Raw genomic sequence first — 16,763 nt, 5'->3', positions numbered from 1 at the left:
TTAGTGATTGTGGAAAAACTGCTTTCACAATGTGTACTTACTGCAGATTGTAGAACTACAGCTTTTCTGGTATTTAATTAATTTGATGGGCAGTGTAGTAAAATTCCAGCCACAATTCCCTGCTAGTACAGCAGAAAATTCAAAATCACTGTCAACGTTAACTTCTATCCTGTCATTATTTTGCGCCTGCAAAATGGCGTTTTGTGTAGCATATCTACGTAATAAAATAATGTTTTGTGAGCAAAGCACAAGCATGAGAAGGGATGCTATACAGCTAACGAACCGGAATTAGCTATATATGACCCATGCCATGGCCAAGGGTGCGTTTATCTAGAACTGCAAAAATTGTAGCCAAGGTAGCAAACTGGAGATTTGCACTTTATTTAATCTATCTAGTCTCTTCGCTCGGTTGTCAATATCAATTACTTGGAGGTATGAGTCGTCGGAGTTCTCGTGTACCCCTACCTCTTCGTTTGTTAGACGAATTCAAAACTCGATGGTTCCTCAAGATAGATTGTAAGGACTTTATCCGCGATGTGGGAATTTATGAGCTTTGTAGTCATAGACATGAAATCATGCATTTATGATGATGGGTTGATTAATTGTAGACACTCGACAAATAGAGGACTTCAAGTCACCGCTGCAGAGTAGCATTGAAAGCTTTCTAAAATCTGAAGATGGCAGCAGACAGCTTAGTATTGCCAAGGAGGTGAGACCGAAAGTTTGACGTTTTTTGCTGGTTTGTTTGCAATTAGTATAATATTTTGTTATTTAATTTAGTGAGGTAAGCAGGCTCAGAAGTTGGGGCTTGACTGAGTGATTTCACACTACTTTCAAACCAAAAACTAATATAAAAATTTAAAGAATTATTAATATAAATTGCTGATTTAGGAATGTGCTTGGGAGCTAGCTTAATTAATTAAAGAGATAATAGTTAATGATAGGTGTACTTCCATGCTATCACAAGTAACAATTAGTGACTATACCCTTAGCCCGGAAATCCGGGCCTCGGGTAATTGGTGATGCTGTGTATTTTCGTTCAAGTTAGATTTCAACATTATTGTTGGATGTTGATTGCTGTCTGTTCTATTTTGGCATTATAGCATGCATGAAACACAGTGATTGTGATGTGGGTACACAGAAACGAGGTTTTTGTGAAGGTGAAATACCATTTGTATTACCGTACTAAGATTGATATTTGTATTACCGTACTAGGATTGGTATTTGTATTACCGTATTGGTATTGCGAGGTTAATTTTTTTGCGATTGCTAATGAATGTTACTATTTTATAATTACAGTAGTAGATGTTTGCAAATTTTAATTGTGTGATTTATTTAACTAGAAAATCACAAATTGTAAAACTGAATATCACAAAATATTTCAATCCTACTGTACATGTAGAATGACAGAATGCAGCAAACTGCTGTACTTAAACATATAGCTTAGCTGATTGTATGCAAGAACTTAGTGAAATGAAGAGCTGCCTCTACAACTGTGGTAGCATGGTAGTGCATAGTGCTGCCACTACTTATTTTTGATTAAACAGGGGAGCTCATTTGACGCTATGGCACCAAAATTGGCACCAGCGGTCATCTTTCTGCCTTGGTGCAAGAGGTTTAGGTGGGAGGTCCACCAGTTTAGACGTGTTACAACGCAAGGGTTTTAATACTAAAGCAATTTTAGTTGGTAAAGTGTAGCCAGGTTGGGTATACGAGCGCAATTACGTCATGGTTCTGCGTAGATCACGTGTATAACAGGTGTGAATGTGGAGTTAGTACAATGAATCACGCGAAGAAGGATTTAAGAACAGCTCTGACAGAGAAAATGTTGACATTGAATGCCTGCATGGCAGTCGCCTTAGATCGAAGAACTGTCAGAGAGTTTCCGTAACTAAATAAGTTTTATTAACACAGTACACACACTACCGACTTTCAGACAGTGATTTACTGCTCATTACGAATTATGACTATTATTTATCACTCTAGAGAAAGAATGATATATGGCTGTGTTACTGTGCAATTAAGTGCGAATTATGTACGTTTGTGTTTATCTGGGCGTAGATGGAGGCCATAATGCACGTTCAGTAGTATTGTTTCTAGGCCTAAGTTAAACTCAGGTGCGGGGGGGGGGGGAGAGTGGGGCATTCTTGCGCCAAACAACCTCCTGGCGCCATTATCTGGCACCAGCTTTTTCAAAATTGAGCACCCCTGTTAAATTGTAATCTGTTTGATAGTTTTATCTCGAAATGTTAGTATTTCCAAAAGAAAATATTTTATAGCCTTGAAAACAGTGTTATCTAGCTAGGTGCTTTGCATTGTTTAAATAGACATTGCGATTAACAGAACGCCACTGATCCTCATGGGCTGCAATGAAGACATTGCAAATGATCCAGACAACTGCTGTGAAGAACAGATGTAATGTAGTGTAGTGCATGTACATGTATTTTATAGAGATGACGGTAATACGTAATCAAATCAAAAATTCCTAATAAAGAGACAGCTTTCTAACAAGTGCTGAAAATAAAAAGATAAGGAGTTTGAAGTATTAAATTAGCATTTGAAGAGAAATAGTGGCAGTACAGTATATGACTACATTGGTACACATGAATGGAAGTGCAGCACATTTTGACAGTTTTCCAGCTGTTTATTTGCAGCTGATTATAACACAGTTTCATAATGAGAAGCGCCAACTGGTAGGATAGATGAATTTAAATTAGACTACGTGATTATTGCAAATAGAGCATTAACTGGATAAGCACTATTTAGCTACATCTATCATGCAACAGAGGTGTAGAAGAAAAGGCAGGCTAACTTTCACGAGGTAATAGAGTGTAGGGAACAATTCGGTTGGAAATGACTTATATGGTAGGCATTACAACACCTAACGGCATATATGCATATCTTGCTTGTAATAGAAAATTAAACATAGACTTTCTTGATGAACTAAAGCTAAGTAATTAAGTGATAGTTGTCTGCTCCTTTTTATTGTTTTTGTTTGCAATAATAATTGTTAGATTGGGCAGAGTCTACGGCAGTGCAGTTATGGCAAAGATCTAATTGTTGAACTAGCTGTAGCTTTTCTCTCAGAAATTTACAAAGTTTGTAGCTCTCGACATCCAATACGACGAGCAATAGCGCGGTACGTGACTGTAAACTCCTAAATATTTATTTGTGTCTCACTGATATGAAAATGTGTGTAATGCATTTAGCTCATTAGATCATCTTTTGGATGGAAAAATTGGCAATGCAACTTTAGAGGTGGTAAAACGAGACATGAGAGAACGAATGGATTTTGGACTTGACATGACAAAGGGCACAGCAGTTGTAAGATGTGTTTACTGTTGTTAATTTGGATGTTTCCCAAGTTGCTGATTGTGGCATAGTCGCTGGTTTTGGAGGAGATGGAGCAGATTTTAGATTACCTGCTATCATTCAGTGACAACTTTAAAGCTGGTAAGGCTGCGTAATTTTGTGTACATGGTGCAATATATCTTGGTGTCACTCTACTAGCCGTGCAATGAGTCATTCTAGTTGGTAAATCATTGGCATAGGAAGTTGGGGTAAAAACGTCCTTGGCACTTTCAATAATTCTTGTGCACCAGTGGTGTGGAAACTTGAGCCACAAATACTCGTTATTATGCAAGGGATATGCCAGTGCAGCGGCTAGCTGTGAACTTTGAGACCTTCTCGATTCTGCAGGCTCAAACTGGCAGACTTTTTACTTGCTTATGAAGCAAGAGTTGTAAAATTTTATGAGCAAAGTTGTGTTGCCATTTAATGGAATTATGACTTCATAGAAGAGCCTGTTGGACTTGAGGAAATTTCAACAACAAATGTATATACACTGTACCATGATATGGTATAAGCGAGATGTATGAATTAGTGAGATGTATGAAACGTTCCTATTCACTCAGTCTGTGGCACAGGACAATTGTATGATGGAGCTGCGTGCTTAAATTTTTGTTTGGGTATCTCTGGAGTGGCAGTGCAAATACAGAAGGAGCAGTTTGAAGTACTCTACTGGAACTAGTCATAGAGTTGGTGAAAATGCTTAATACGTGTTTTCTAAACTGATCTAGTCTTTTCCATGCAGTCAAAACACAACTTTCGCTTGAAACAAGTAACGTATACTACAACATTGACTGCATGCAGTTCTTCAAATTAGTACACTGTAGCAAAAAATCTAGTCTTCTTGTTCTACAACATTGCAAATAACACTGATCATGAGGCCTTTCTGTGTAAATGAAAGATGGCGTTACTACACTTCAGGGCACTTGTAGTTGGTGAGTCTGTTTAGTTTGGTTTCAATAGCATATATTATAATAGTACTGCAACACTTTGACTCGATCCTGAATCTGTGGAAGCTTTCTATGCTTATGCAAATTTATGAAAAGAAGCATATACTTTAGATTTAAAGTTGTTTGATAAATACTGGCCATATCTCTTTGAATAAGCATTAAGCATATTATGCCTCGTCCTACATGTGCAGCAAGAGTTTGTTGTCTGCCTGTGTGTGTGTGTGTGTGTGTGTGTGTGTGTGTGTGTGTGTGTGTGTGTGTGTGTGTGTGTGTGTGTGTGTGTGTGTGTGTGTGTGTGTGTGTGTGTGTGTGTGTGTGTGTGTGTGTGTGTGTGTGTGTGTGTGTGTGTGTGTGTGTGTGTGTGTGTGTGTGTGTGTGTGTGTGTGTGTGTGTGTGTGTGTGTGTGTGTGTGTGTGTGTGTGTGTGTGTGTGTGTGTGTGTGTGTGTGTGTGTGTGTGTGTGTGTGTGTGTGTGTGTGTGTGTGTGTGTGTGTGTGTGTGTGTGTGTGTGTGTGTGTGTGTGTGTGTGTGTGTGTGTGTGTGTGTGTGTGTGTGTGTGTGTGTGTGTGTGTGTGTGTGTGTGTGTGTGTGTGTGTGTGTGTGTGTGTGTGTGTGTGTGTGTGTGTGTGTGTGTGTGTGTGTGTGTGTGTGTGTGTGTGTGTGTGTGTGTGTGTGTGTGTGTGTGTGTGTGTGTGTGTGTGTGTGTGTGTGTGTGTGTGTGTGTGTGTGTGTGTGTGTGTGTGTGTGTGTGTGTGTGTGTGTGTGTGTGTGTGTGTGTGTGTGTGTGTGTGTGTGTGTGTGTGTGTGTGTGTGTGTGTGTGTGTGTGTGTGTGTGTGTGTGTGTGTGTGTGTGTGTGTGTGTGTGTGTGTGTGTGTGTGTGTGTGTGTGTGTGTGTGTGTGTGTGTGTGTGTGTGTGTGTGTGTGTGTGTGTGTGTGTGTGTGTGTGTGTGTGTGTGTGTGTGTGTGTGTGTGTGTGTGTGTGTGTGTGTGTGTGTGTGTGTGTGTGTGTGTGTGTGTGTGTGTGTGTGTGTGTGTGTGTGTGTGTGTGTGTGTGTGTGTGTGTGTGTGTGTGTGTGTGTGTGTGTGTGTGTGTGTGTGTGTGTGTGTGTGTGTGTGTGTGTGTGTGTGTGTGTGTGTGTGTGTGTGTGTGTGTGTGTGTGTGTGTGTGTGTGTGTGTGTGTGTGTGTGTGTGTGTGTGTGTGTGTGTGTGTGTGTGTGTGTGTGTGTGTGTGTGTGTGTGTGTGTGTGTGTGTGTGTGTGTGTGTGTGTGTGTGTGTGTGTGTGTGTGTGTGTGTGTGTGTGTGTGTGTGTGTGTGTGTGTGTGTGTGTGTGTGTGTGTGTGTGTGTGTGTGTGTGTGTGTGTGTGTGTGTGTGTGTGTGTGTGTGTGTGTGTGTGTGTGTGTGTGTGTGTGTGTGTGTGTGTGTGTGTGTGTGTGTGTGTGTGTGTGTGTGTGTGTGTGTGTGTGTGTGTGTGTGTGTGTGTGTGTGTGTGTGTGTGTGTGTGTGTGTGTGTGTGTGTGTGTGTGTGTGTGTGTGTGTGTGTGTGTGTGTGTGTGTGTGTGTGTGTGTGTGTGTGTGTGTGTGTGTGTGTGTGTGTGTGTGTGTGTGTGTGTGTGTGTGTGTGTGTGTGTGTGTGTGTGTGTGTGTGTGTGTGGGTGTGGGTGTGGGTGTGGGTGTGGGTGTGGGTGTGGGTGTGGGTGTGGGTGTGGGTGTGGGTGTGGGTGTGGGTGTGGGTGTGGGTGTGGGTGTGGGTGTGGGTGTGGGTGTGGGTGTGGGTGTGGGTGTGGGTGTGGGTGTGGGTGTGGGTGTGGGTGTGGGTGTGGGTGTGGGTGTGGGTGTGGGTGTGGGTGTGGGTGTGGGTGTGGGTGTGGGTGTGGGTGTGGGTGTGGGTGTGGGTGTGGGTGTGGGTGTGGGTGTGGGTGTGGGTGTGGGTGTGGGTGTGGGTGTGGGTGTGGGTGTGGGTGTGGGTGTGGGTGTGGGTGTGGGTGTGGGTGTGGGTGTGGGTGTGGGTGTGGGTGTGGGTGTGGGTGTGGGTGTGGGTGTGGGTGTGGGTGTGGGTGTGGGTGTGGGTGTGGGTGTGGGTGTGGGTGTGGGTGTGGGTGTGGGTGTGGGTGTGGGTGTGGGTGTGGGTGTGGGTGTGGGTGTGGGTGTGGGTGTGGGTGTGGGTGTGGGTGTGGGTGTGGGTGTGGGTGTGGGTGTGGGTGTGGGTGTGGGTGTGGGTGTGGGTGTGGGTGTGGGTGTGGGTGTGGGTGTGGGTGTGGGGGGTGGGGGTGGGGGTGGGGGGTGGGGGTGGGGGTGGGGGGTGGGGGTGGGGGTGGGGGTGGGGGTGGGGGTGGGGGTGGGGGTGGGGGTGGGGGTGGGGGTGGGGGTGGGGGTGGGGGTGGGGGTGTGGGTGTGGGTGTGGGTGTGGGTGTGGGTGTGTGTGTGTGTGTGTGTGTGTGTGTGTGTGTGTGTGTGTGTGTGTGTGTGTGTGTGTGTGTGAGGGTGGGTGGGTGGGGGGTGGGTGGTGGGTGGTGGGTGGGTGGGTGGGTGGGTGGTGGGTGGGTGGGTGGTGGGTGGTGGGTGGGTGGTGGGTGGTGGGTGGGTGGGTGGGTGGTGGGTGGGTGGGTGGGTGGTGGGTGGGTGGGTGGGTGGGTGGTGGGTGGGTGGGTGGGTGGGTGGTGGGTGGGTGGGGGAATGTGTGTTTGTGTGTGCATGATGCATGCATATGTCATTGTGCATGTGGGCTATAATTTTTTCTTACTATGTAGTTTGAATTAGTGATTCTGACTGGTACAGGACAGAATTATGACTCACAGCTGACTCTGATAGAGCAGGTAGACTTGACACATATCAGTCAAGGTGCTTTGTTGGCTTTGAATATGCCAATCAGTTATAACAGTTGTAGCATGTTTATTATTTGAAGCAAATGGCTGCAGTTTGCAAGTATTAAGGAGTGGAATTCTGTAGTGCTTAATTGAGAGGATATTCTATTTTCTCATCTAGACCTAATACATTATTCTAATTGATATTTTGTTGATCTCTGGAAAGAGATTCAAGCGCTGAATTAGAATATCCTTGTTGCTTTAAAGACATATCACATTATGATGGTATGTAATGTCTACTTGTTTGGTCATTTATGTTGTCTTATTTGGTATAGGAGAAATTTGCATAGAGGACCTAGGTGTTGAAAGTGAGTGTAACATTCATACAGCGAGCAATGGTTGCTTGACTTCTTTATGTGAAAATGCAGTTCTAAACTTCAGCTATCCAGTTTTAGCCATCCAGGTGAACATAGCAAGGTGCCAGTTGTTATTCATAGCTACTGTATTCAACAGACTGAAAACCTAACTGAAGTAAAAATTTGCTATTATTTAGGGAAGTAAAAATTTGCTATTATTTAGGCAAGAGACTATACTCATTTGTCAGCAGAAAGCCATTGAAGGTTGTATGTCAACTGTAAAGTTGGCAACAGTAGTTATGCAGAAGTGTCATGAAACAGTTAAGATCATTCATGCTGAGGATAAGTCTGTACAGTCAATTATGGCTGGTCTACTGCAATCACTAAGAACAATTCTTGAGCAATGTATGTCAGCTGCTCTTTGATGCTATTATTATGTTAATTGTGCAAAATGTTTCTAGCTCTTTTTATCAAAGATTGTCAGAGCTGTGCTGGTCTGGCTTTGATCAACATCTTTAGAATTACAATGGAAGCAACTGGAGATTCTCAGCAGGTCGCATATTCATTGCATATTGTGTGCACACACACATGCTTGTGCATGTGTTGTGTGTAATGGTTTGGACAGATCGAATACATAATTCTAATTTGCTGTACAGGTTATTGACTTGTTGAGGCTATCAACCGGGAGATTCAGTTGGATTGGAAGTATTAGTAGTTGTGCATTAGCTGTCATTATCTAATTAATGTTTGAATTGCTAGATTTATCAGATTTTGCTAGGCATTGTGTCTATCGAGGTTTTCTGGCTGTTATGCCACTGGAAGATGTTTCAGCCAAGACATCATCAACTAGTGGACCAATTGTGGTGGATGTTGTATTGCCAGAACTTCTTCTTATTGCAAGAAGGTATGGTGTGTATTTTTAGTTTAACGTCTGGCTGTGGTGTCTTTTGTTTGAATACATTTGAACATTTGTACTTTTGATGTAAGCTTGTTGTTTGATAGGTCTACTGAAGCTAGTTTTCGGTTAGCATTGGCGCACACTCTAGTTCTCTGGACATCAGTAGTTAAGTTAGTTAAGTGATAGAATTGGCAAGATATTGTTGTTTAGATGTGTATGTGTATGGGTAGGTCATTTGTGTTCAGTTTGACCAACCCAACTGGTCAAGCTGATGTAAGCTGCTTGAAGCCCGGAAGCGTGATGGTGTCTGGACTACTGGAATACTTGTGGGCTAATTGGGATGATCATATGGATGTACGTTTAACATTACTTTTATGTATTTATTAGTAGAGAATGGGCATGCTTATTTGAGTGTTCCAACCAGAAAGCAGTTTGCTGATTTGAGAAAGCATGGTTTTTGAACGGGCAGTATTAACAGTATGAGCAAAATGCCAGTTGACAAACTGCATCTTGTTGAAGAAGGATTGCTCAGTTATGATGATGTAACAGCTATCAGGAAATTCAAATAAGAGAACTTGTCCTTTGCTAGTATAGTTGCATATTGTTTGATGTTTGTGTGAATACTGTAAAGAAAGCTCTTGTGATCTCTTTCTTCAGCTAATAATGCAGAATGTCAGTTGAAGAAAGCTACTCAGTTATGTGTATGTATTTTGCAAGGCCCGTTTGCTATGTTTTATTAGCGTGCTAAGTAGTAGTAGGCACATGTATAATCATGTCTGGACATGAGTTGTTATAGATAAATTTGACTTTCTAGATAATTTGGAGGAAAATAGGGCATATAAACTGGATTTTTATGACTTTTCCAGGTAAATGAAGGATAGTCTCACTTTCGGTGTTCTCCAAGCAACTTTTGTCTAGTTGTTGTCTTAAATCATTTTACAGTATCGACAATTACAAGATGCTGGCAACCTGGCTACGCAAGACTAGTCATGATATCCATAATGATGTACATCGAACCTACATCTAGTTCACTTTGGGGCAAGAACACCACTTGTCCAGACACTTTACAATGTTTATCTGTTCTACAAGAAGTTCACTTATATCTACATTATTTTGCAAGACTGACTAGTTATCTAGATTTCTTTCTTTTTGTCTTTCTCCTTGTTTCCTTGTTCTTTCATTAGTATTACTTGCTTCAGTTTTATACTGTGTGCGACGTTGGCAATACTAAAGCAATAGAATGTGAATAACAGTTTATGGTGGGAAGTTCTGGACTGTTTTGATATTTTAAATAAGGGATTGTTATACCTACACAATGGTTCTGCTAAGCTAACCGACTTTACTTAACAGGGAATGCGCTACCAGGTCCGTCTTATATTTGACAGTTTTCTTTCATTTGAGAAGTTGATTCTTTCATTGGGTTAGGGTCTGATAATGGTGTTACTGGTAGTTCTAGTTGACAACTGAATTCTGTGTAGATGAATACAGGAATTTTTTGAGTGGCTTGTTGGACAGGGTTAGTGCTGAAGATTGGCGAGTTCGTGGGAAATATGGACCATTGTATTGTCTGGTTCCTCACTTTGGAGCCACACAGATACTGAGCCAAATGCCTACCATATATCAACAACTGCTGAAAATTATGGACGATCGAAACGTAGCTCCACACGTAAGTCAGAAATATGTTAGAGTTGGTATTTTGCTATTGTATGTTTTGTTGGTTTTAAGGCAAAGGATTTAATTGAGAAGCTTGCATCTGTCCATAAAACTGAATTACAGCATAGTGGCACGAGTGACATGTTTGTATGGAATACTGTACGTTACATATTGCTATTCATAGGGTGATTTTGAGAGAACTCGGTGAATTGTTTGGGGTTTTTTTAGACTTGGATTGACCCAGTTATTGATGTACTTTGTTCATGTGATTCTTCAAAGAAATTACTATTTCTTCATATTGTTGAGGTACGTGGTCTGTATGAGCATGTGTACGTGTACCATATTTCTTTGAATAGTAGAACCCATACTTAGGATGTCAGTCTGCAAGGATATTATGGTTATTGATGATGAGGACACTGAGTAAACTACATGTAACTGAATAGGGTTACCGTAGCTTGACAGTGTTGCATGAGTCAAGAGTGTGGTCCTCTAATACTTGCATAGCTCTTTACTCCACTTGAACCATGATAGCAGACATTGAAAAAAATAGTAACCTGTGCGCTGTGGTTCTGATCAGTTTGAAAAATAGTAACCCACGGGTTACTGTTTGAGGAAATATGGGATATGTTTTGTGTATATGGTTGCCTGGTTTCCTACCTGCTTTCTTGTCTGATTGTTTGTATATGTGTGCACGTATATTTGTTTCAGTGTATGTAAGTGATATGCCTATGTGGATTATCCAGGATATGTGAGGACAGATTCATTTGACTGTGTATTACTTAATTACTAAGTTTCTTCAGCTGGGGAAGTGAAGACATGCTAATTTTAGTCTTTACCAATGCTGTAGTAAGCTGTAGCCCAACTACATATCATTTGATTTATTGATTACAGTTACAAGCACGCGTATGCAGGTCTCTCAACAAAATCGTGAGACTCACGATTTACGGGCTTGTCTCACAATTTCACGATTTCTCATGATTGCCAGTCCTTTCTCACGATGAGCCTATAGTGAGACACTCTGGCAGTCGCTTTTCAGAGACCTGTTATGGTTAGCCCCAGACATATCAGATTCTTTGAACTAGATTCTAAAATTATATGGCTCAGCTTGCAGTTGCTAGTATCTAGGGTATCCGGGTACCTACCCCTGCAGTAAGTATACGATGTATATGTACGTTTGGAAGTTTGAGGTGAAAACTTAGCGCACAGAAACGTGAAGCGAGGCCAACACATGAGCTGTTTCTGGCTGTTTTGCACTAAAAATCTACTGATGCAGGATAAGCCAAGCCTACATTGTTTTATGGGTGTGGTCATTTTCAAAAGATAGTCTTGCAATTTGGTGCAAAGAAAGTTGAAAGATGTCTTAATTTTAAGCTTTTACATAGATATGATAATGATAATTCATGAAGCTATTATTTAGCTGACATTTATTCAGTGATTGATTACGAAATAGAAAGCACCAAACTGAGAGGATAGAGTGTAGGGACAATATGCTGGGACTTAGTTCTATGATGTTTTAAATCCAGATGATGCAGATCTATCATGCACGCTAACGTTGACAAGACAAGCAAATTTATTTAGTAGCATGGATGGGAACTGGAAATACGTAAGTTGCAAGTGAGTCTTAATGCATCTGTTTTTTGTTTTGTATGGACCCAAAACTTCAGCAGTTATGTGGCAACATGTCACGATTGTGAGAATGCCTTTGGTACTGTTTATGATAATTTTTTTGGAGTCTGGATCTGGAGAAGATCCAAAATGAAATCAACTTGATGGCAATTTGAAAAGACCAATTTGCTGGCAAATTCTAGTGTATAGGCTTGTTCACCAAGACCTGAAACAATCTGATATAAACACAACATTGTATTTGACAGAGGAAAATGGCATAATGTGTGATATTATACGGTATAGCCATAGTGTTACCGTACTGACGCGATTAATACCCCACCCCCATGGTTGGCTAGCATCAAAGGTAAACTAGGGGATGGACTTTACTCAAAACCTAACACCTGGAGGTGTTAATTGGCGGAAGTAATTAACTTAATCAATTGACAAGTAATTAACCACCTGTCATGTGTCTCACGCAACCGGATAATTTGTCTCGAAATCCGAGATGGTCCTCTTGATAATGCTCCGGAAGGGCTTGAGACTCATTCGTTTTGCGCCCTAGTCTTACGTTAAAGCGTTGTTTCCACCTGACAAGCCATCCATTGCTTGCTTTAAATCCTACAATGTCTAGTTCTGCAGCAACTCGCTTTGCTTCGTCTATCAGTGCGACGTTAGAAACTACCAGGCCAAAGTTTCGTCTCTCTCTTGCAAAAAGTCAAACACCCGGTCATCAAGCTGTGCACTTAATGGTTCACGTCCGTTGTGCATCTTTCTTGCTTTCTTTCTTTTCGGAGTTGCTGTGTTGCTTTAGCTTCTCGTACTTTCCATTCCAGTCCCGCACACACTTCCTGTCAATGCTAAATTGGTTGGCGGTTTTTGACACCACCGAGCCATTGCCTCAATGCCATTCAACAACGCTGATCTTGTATTCAACAGTGAAGCTACGATATCTCTTGGGCATAGCTGCCTAGAACATGTTGCCAAATTTGTAGGCAATTAAAGAAGCTAGTCTATGTAGAAAGCGCCAATTAGCACCAATTAAAGAACAAAAAGGTGTGAAAATCTTAGGACCTGGACCAAAGGTGGGGATGGGACTTTACTCAAGGCCTGGGGTATTAATCGCGTCAGTACGGTAAAAGCATTTCAGATAGTTTGATTTTTGGACCACAAATATTTACGTTGTTTTATTTTCACTAATATCATCAGAAGCATTGTAGCTTTCATGCCAGTGTAGACATTATTGCAGACTTGAGGAGAGTCAAGTCAGGTAACACCCAGTAGTCAGGAGTAGGCTTACAGACTTGTGCATGTGCTTTCAGAGATTGTCAGATACTAAGAGATTGAGCACTGGTTATAGTGTAACTGTTAGTTAAGCATACATGCCCACTAGCATTTCTTGTAGTGTGTCTAGTATGCTCCAATTCTGTACCACAATTTCTACTAAAATTAGGAAGAATGCATTCAGCTTAGTAAAGAGCTAGAGATCTATGCATTCATTGTAGTTTCTAGTTTGTCGTTGTGTACGAGTGTATTGGTATAGTAACTCTACAAACTATGTGCCTGTCTGCAGTTAGGGACAGATTTAGTGCATAGAAAATGCATGATTGATTTGAGTCATTTGTCATAATGCATTGAAAATATGCAGATATTGAATGGAAGATACATTAAGGGGTTATGTTTAAGTTACATAGATTCATGCTCAAGTGGTTGTCACAATTTCTAATGAGTTGATATCTAAAACCAATCATTATCTTATGTAATGAACAGTTCATTGTGTATATTTTGGTGGTGTAACATCTCACTTTGGCATTCCACTGAATTACAGTTTTGCATTCCTGTGTTGCTGAAGTGCAATCCACTGTGTATGAGCTATACATTGGAAATACTCGATTCTAAACAACGTAACGGGCATGACACTCTGTCGACAATGATCAGCTTTCTCAAAGTTGCACGAGTTTTTGGAATTCTATTCAATTGTCAGATCAAAAAGACCAATGCTGAATCTTTCTGGTATGGCGCAGTACCAGTAGACAAGCTGAGAGATGCATTGTGTCATGCCAACGATCAAGTAAACAGTTGCCTGGAGTATACAGCAACTGTATTTTATTGAGTGGTTTTTATTAAGGTTCGGAGTGATGCTCTTAGCCTTGTCTGTCAGTCAAACAGAACAACAGAGGCTGTGTCGACAATTGATTTTGATCTTCTCAGATCATTTCTGACTTTGAATATGAACAACCAGTCATCTGCATTTCGTTCAATAATGCTTTCTACAATGAAAAAGGTTTGAGTATTGTAGCCTCAAACTATACTTTATATGCCACTGTCAACCTTTATGCTCTTGACACTTTAGTTTTTTTCACGTGTTCGTGACAGTGCTAGGGTGTTGCTGAAGAGCCTTTGTAAGGCAACTGAATCTGAAGCCATGGGCTGTCATGAGCTGCTAGCTGCATACAGGGTTGATTTAAAGAATTACAAAGTTTCTACATGCCGAAAATGTATAGCTGTTATGCTTAGAAATTTCTCAACTTTGTTGTTGAGCTTGTGTTTGATGGTTTACATCCTGATGCTTCATTTCAACGTGTCACCAGCTCTCTTCAGCTGCTTGATGGCTTTATGGAAATATTTCAGGGAGATTTAATGGATAGTTGGTTTCAGTTGAGTGATTGTTTTCTACCTCATCATGTGCATGCACTGATTCTGACTTTGGAGGATTCTTATGATGTAAACAGACATGTTGCACTCTCTGTGTTGTATCGATTGCCAGTTAGTCTGTTGCCATTAGAAGTGAGTTAGATGGTTTACTAGACAAATGCTATGCAAGCATGTATTTATGAGTTGACTGTGTGTAGAGAAAGGGGTATGTTGAGTCTCTTACTACTCGTGCTTCATCTCTCATTTGCAGTCCTCGGACAATTGCCTGTTCAACTGGTGCATGTTATGTTAGATTGTTAGCAAAAACTGTCATTTCTCAATTGGGATTGAGGATTACATTGGGAGCTACAAGCAATAATTACAGTTTGACAACACAACTTTCAAACGTCTCACTAAGTGAAAGGAGTCCACTACTGCATTTTGTGTGGGATATGCTACATATGCTGCAACACCAAGCTGCTATTGTCAAACAGAATTTCTCTTTTTTGGCAAAGAACTGTATGTATGGAATCTTGATGGCTCTTCGTTTTGTGTTGGCTGACATACATAACATAAAGTATTCCTGAATCTTGTAGATACGTAGTGTGTATTTGGTGAACTGATCATTGTTGTATGTATATTATAGTGGACTAGGTTATAGTGATGCATGGAAAGAATTTTTTCAGTCATTAATTGATACTTCACTGTTGGTTGCTGACATTGTTGGACCAGTAGTGACACATTCATCACCTGAAGGTCACTTGACAGAAGGTGAGACTTCGAGACAGAGCTGGACCAGATGGGTTCTTGGAACAATAAATGTACGTTCCACTTAATTAAAATGTGTTTGTTTGTAGATGGCAAAGACTGTGAAGAATTTATTGTTCCAATGGACAAGTCAGTTTTAGAACTTGGACAGTCTGATATCTCTAGTGGAACATGTGAAGGACAAGAAAACAGCTTTAGCCCAACATCTCAGTTGGTACTGGTTTGCAGTTGGCGATGTATGAAAGAAGTGTCTCTTCTATTAGGCGATCTAGTAGAAAGGCTTTCGTTACAAACCATAGAGCTGAGTGGGTTACTGACTGTTAAGCAAGTTAGATATGCTAAACTGTTACCATATTTTCCCTGCTGAATGTTGTATTGCGTTAGGTGAAAACAATTGGGGATTTCTTTACCAAGCAGTTGACTGAGTGCAGACACAGGGGTGCATTTGAAGTGGCCTATACTGGCTTTGTTAAGCATTGCAAGTCTCTTTGGAAGTAGGTAAAAAGTAGGTATTTCTGTTATTTTTCATGGTTTGGTTTACTTCTTTATGTCTTGGGAAATATATTATCTCTGCATTTATCTTGAATTGCAGTAATGTTTTGCAAGGTATTGGTTGTTTATTTTCTGAGACTGCTTTGTGTTGCAGATCTTGCGACTCTGAACTTCAGCAGCTTCCTGTTAGATGGATGAATGAGCTTCTGGACATGTTGCAATCAGCCACTGCATCTCAGAGTTTGAGTTTTACTCGACGCAGTGCTGGTTTGCCTTTCTTTATACAGGTCAGCTGGTAATGGTGTAGTAATTAAGTGGCGGGCAACAAATTTACATTTCTTTTTTTTGCAGACTGTTTTAGCAACTGAGCCATCTATATCAGGAAGGACTTGCCTGCAGCAAGTTATGGCAGGTGAGAGTTTTTAGCTGCTCAAAGATTTTGCTGTAGCTGATTAGTTGTCTTGAAGGGTTGATTGCTATCGCGTCTAAGCCTCTAACAGGCACGCTTGATGAAGAGTCATCTCTTGGCTTACCACAAGTATGTATGGCAGTCATGAACAGTGTTTTGGAGGGCAATGGGTACGAAGATGGGGACCTTACTTTGCAACTCCTAAAATAATTAATGTTACTGCTTTTTTGGCACCTCTGTCAGTACCTGTTTCAGAATACCCTTGAGTTTGTGGCATCATTACTCTTTCAATTGGACTCTGAATCAAATGTTCCATTATGTCTGTTACGTTAACCACTGCACATTTTAGCCCAGTCAGCTTGTGCAACTTGCTCCATGTCACACGGTTGTGGAGGCAGACAAAAGGCTATATTTGTCTGACTAAAGGGTATCGAGGCAAAACGTTTATTGTAACAACATACCAAACTCTGAAATGTGTTTTATGTGTGCCTGCTTATATTTAACAAGTTCCGAGTAAGACAGTACATCAGACCTCACTAAACAATCTACTGTAGCTGGAAAAATAATTGTATTGGCCTTACGTTCTATTTGTCTATTTGGTATTGAATGTCTTGTTTAGGTTCATGCTCTGAACACACTTAGGGCATTGTTTCGAGAAACTCGGCTTGGTGATCATGTTATTCCTTTTGTATCAGATGGAGTGATAGTGGCGATTACTGGAATCTCATCTGACTGTTGGGCTGTTAGAGTCTTGTTTCACGTTTAATTGGCTCAGTTTTACAATGTAATGACAGGTTGTGTTTGCAGGTGAGAAATTCATCTACTCTGCTTTACAGTGCCTTGATAGCA

General features: G+C 41.1%; 1 protein-coding gene across 2 annotated transcripts in view; it reads left to right on the top strand.

Moving 5' to 3' along the window:
- Positions 1-430: 430 nt before the first annotated feature.
- LOC134191120 (tRNA (32-2'-O)-methyltransferase regulator THADA-like) overlaps positions 431-16,763 on the top strand; it is a 24,111-nt gene continuing 7,778 nt past the window's right edge. The window contains exons 1-30 of one of the 2 annotated variants that reach the window (XM_062659697.1): positions 431-516; positions 609-709; positions 3,015-3,139; positions 3,210-3,324; positions 3,384-3,453; positions 7,438-7,470; positions 7,531-7,579; positions 7,682-7,863; positions 7,920-8,011; positions 8,115-8,163; positions 8,218-8,362; positions 8,461-8,526; positions 8,587-8,710; positions 9,707-9,776; positions 9,835-10,022; positions 10,082-10,168; positions 10,238-10,315; positions 13,440-13,682; positions 13,740-13,895; positions 13,965-14,069; positions 14,129-14,398; positions 14,464-14,822; positions 14,892-15,016; positions 15,103-15,341; positions 15,398-15,507; positions 15,660-15,792; positions 15,857-15,917; positions 15,973-16,043; positions 16,534-16,656; positions 16,722-16,763. The exon at positions 16,722-16,763 is cut by the window's right edge and continues 50 nt beyond it. In XM_062659697.1, the coding sequence (XP_062515681.1) occupies positions 435-516; positions 609-709; positions 3,015-3,139; positions 3,210-3,324; positions 3,384-3,453; positions 7,438-7,470; positions 7,531-7,579; positions 7,682-7,863; positions 7,920-8,011; positions 8,115-8,163; positions 8,218-8,362; positions 8,461-8,526; positions 8,587-8,710; positions 9,707-9,776; positions 9,835-10,022; positions 10,082-10,168; positions 10,238-10,315; positions 13,440-13,682; positions 13,740-13,895; positions 13,965-14,069; positions 14,129-14,398; positions 14,464-14,822; positions 14,892-15,016; positions 15,103-15,341; positions 15,398-15,507; positions 15,660-15,792; positions 15,857-15,917; positions 15,973-16,043; positions 16,534-16,656; positions 16,722-16,763 (3,693 nt within the window). In that variant the 5' untranslated portion in view covers positions 431-434. Of the gene's footprint in view, positions 517-608; positions 710-3,014; positions 3,140-3,209; positions 3,325-3,383; positions 3,454-7,437; positions 7,471-7,530; positions 7,580-7,681; positions 7,864-7,919; positions 8,012-8,114; positions 8,164-8,217; positions 8,363-8,460; positions 8,527-8,586; positions 8,711-9,706; positions 9,777-9,834; positions 10,023-10,081; positions 10,169-10,237; positions 10,316-13,439; positions 13,683-13,739; positions 13,896-13,964; positions 14,070-14,128; positions 14,399-14,463; positions 14,823-14,891; positions 15,017-15,102; positions 15,342-15,397; positions 15,508-15,659; positions 15,793-15,856; positions 15,918-15,972; positions 16,044-16,533; positions 16,657-16,721 lie in introns of those variants that run through there. The other variant, XM_062659705.1, reaches the window with a different exon arrangement.

Source organism: Corticium candelabrum, chromosome 1 (genome assembly GCF_963422355.1).
Source record: "Corticium candelabrum chromosome 1, ooCorCand1.1, whole genome shotgun sequence".
In the NCBI taxonomy this organism is placed as follows: domain Eukaryota; kingdom Metazoa; phylum Porifera; class Homoscleromorpha; order Homosclerophorida; family Plakinidae; genus Corticium; species Corticium candelabrum.
The sequence above is the reverse complement of the archived record's forward strand: the minus strand, read 5'-3'. Positions and strand labels throughout refer to the sequence as shown.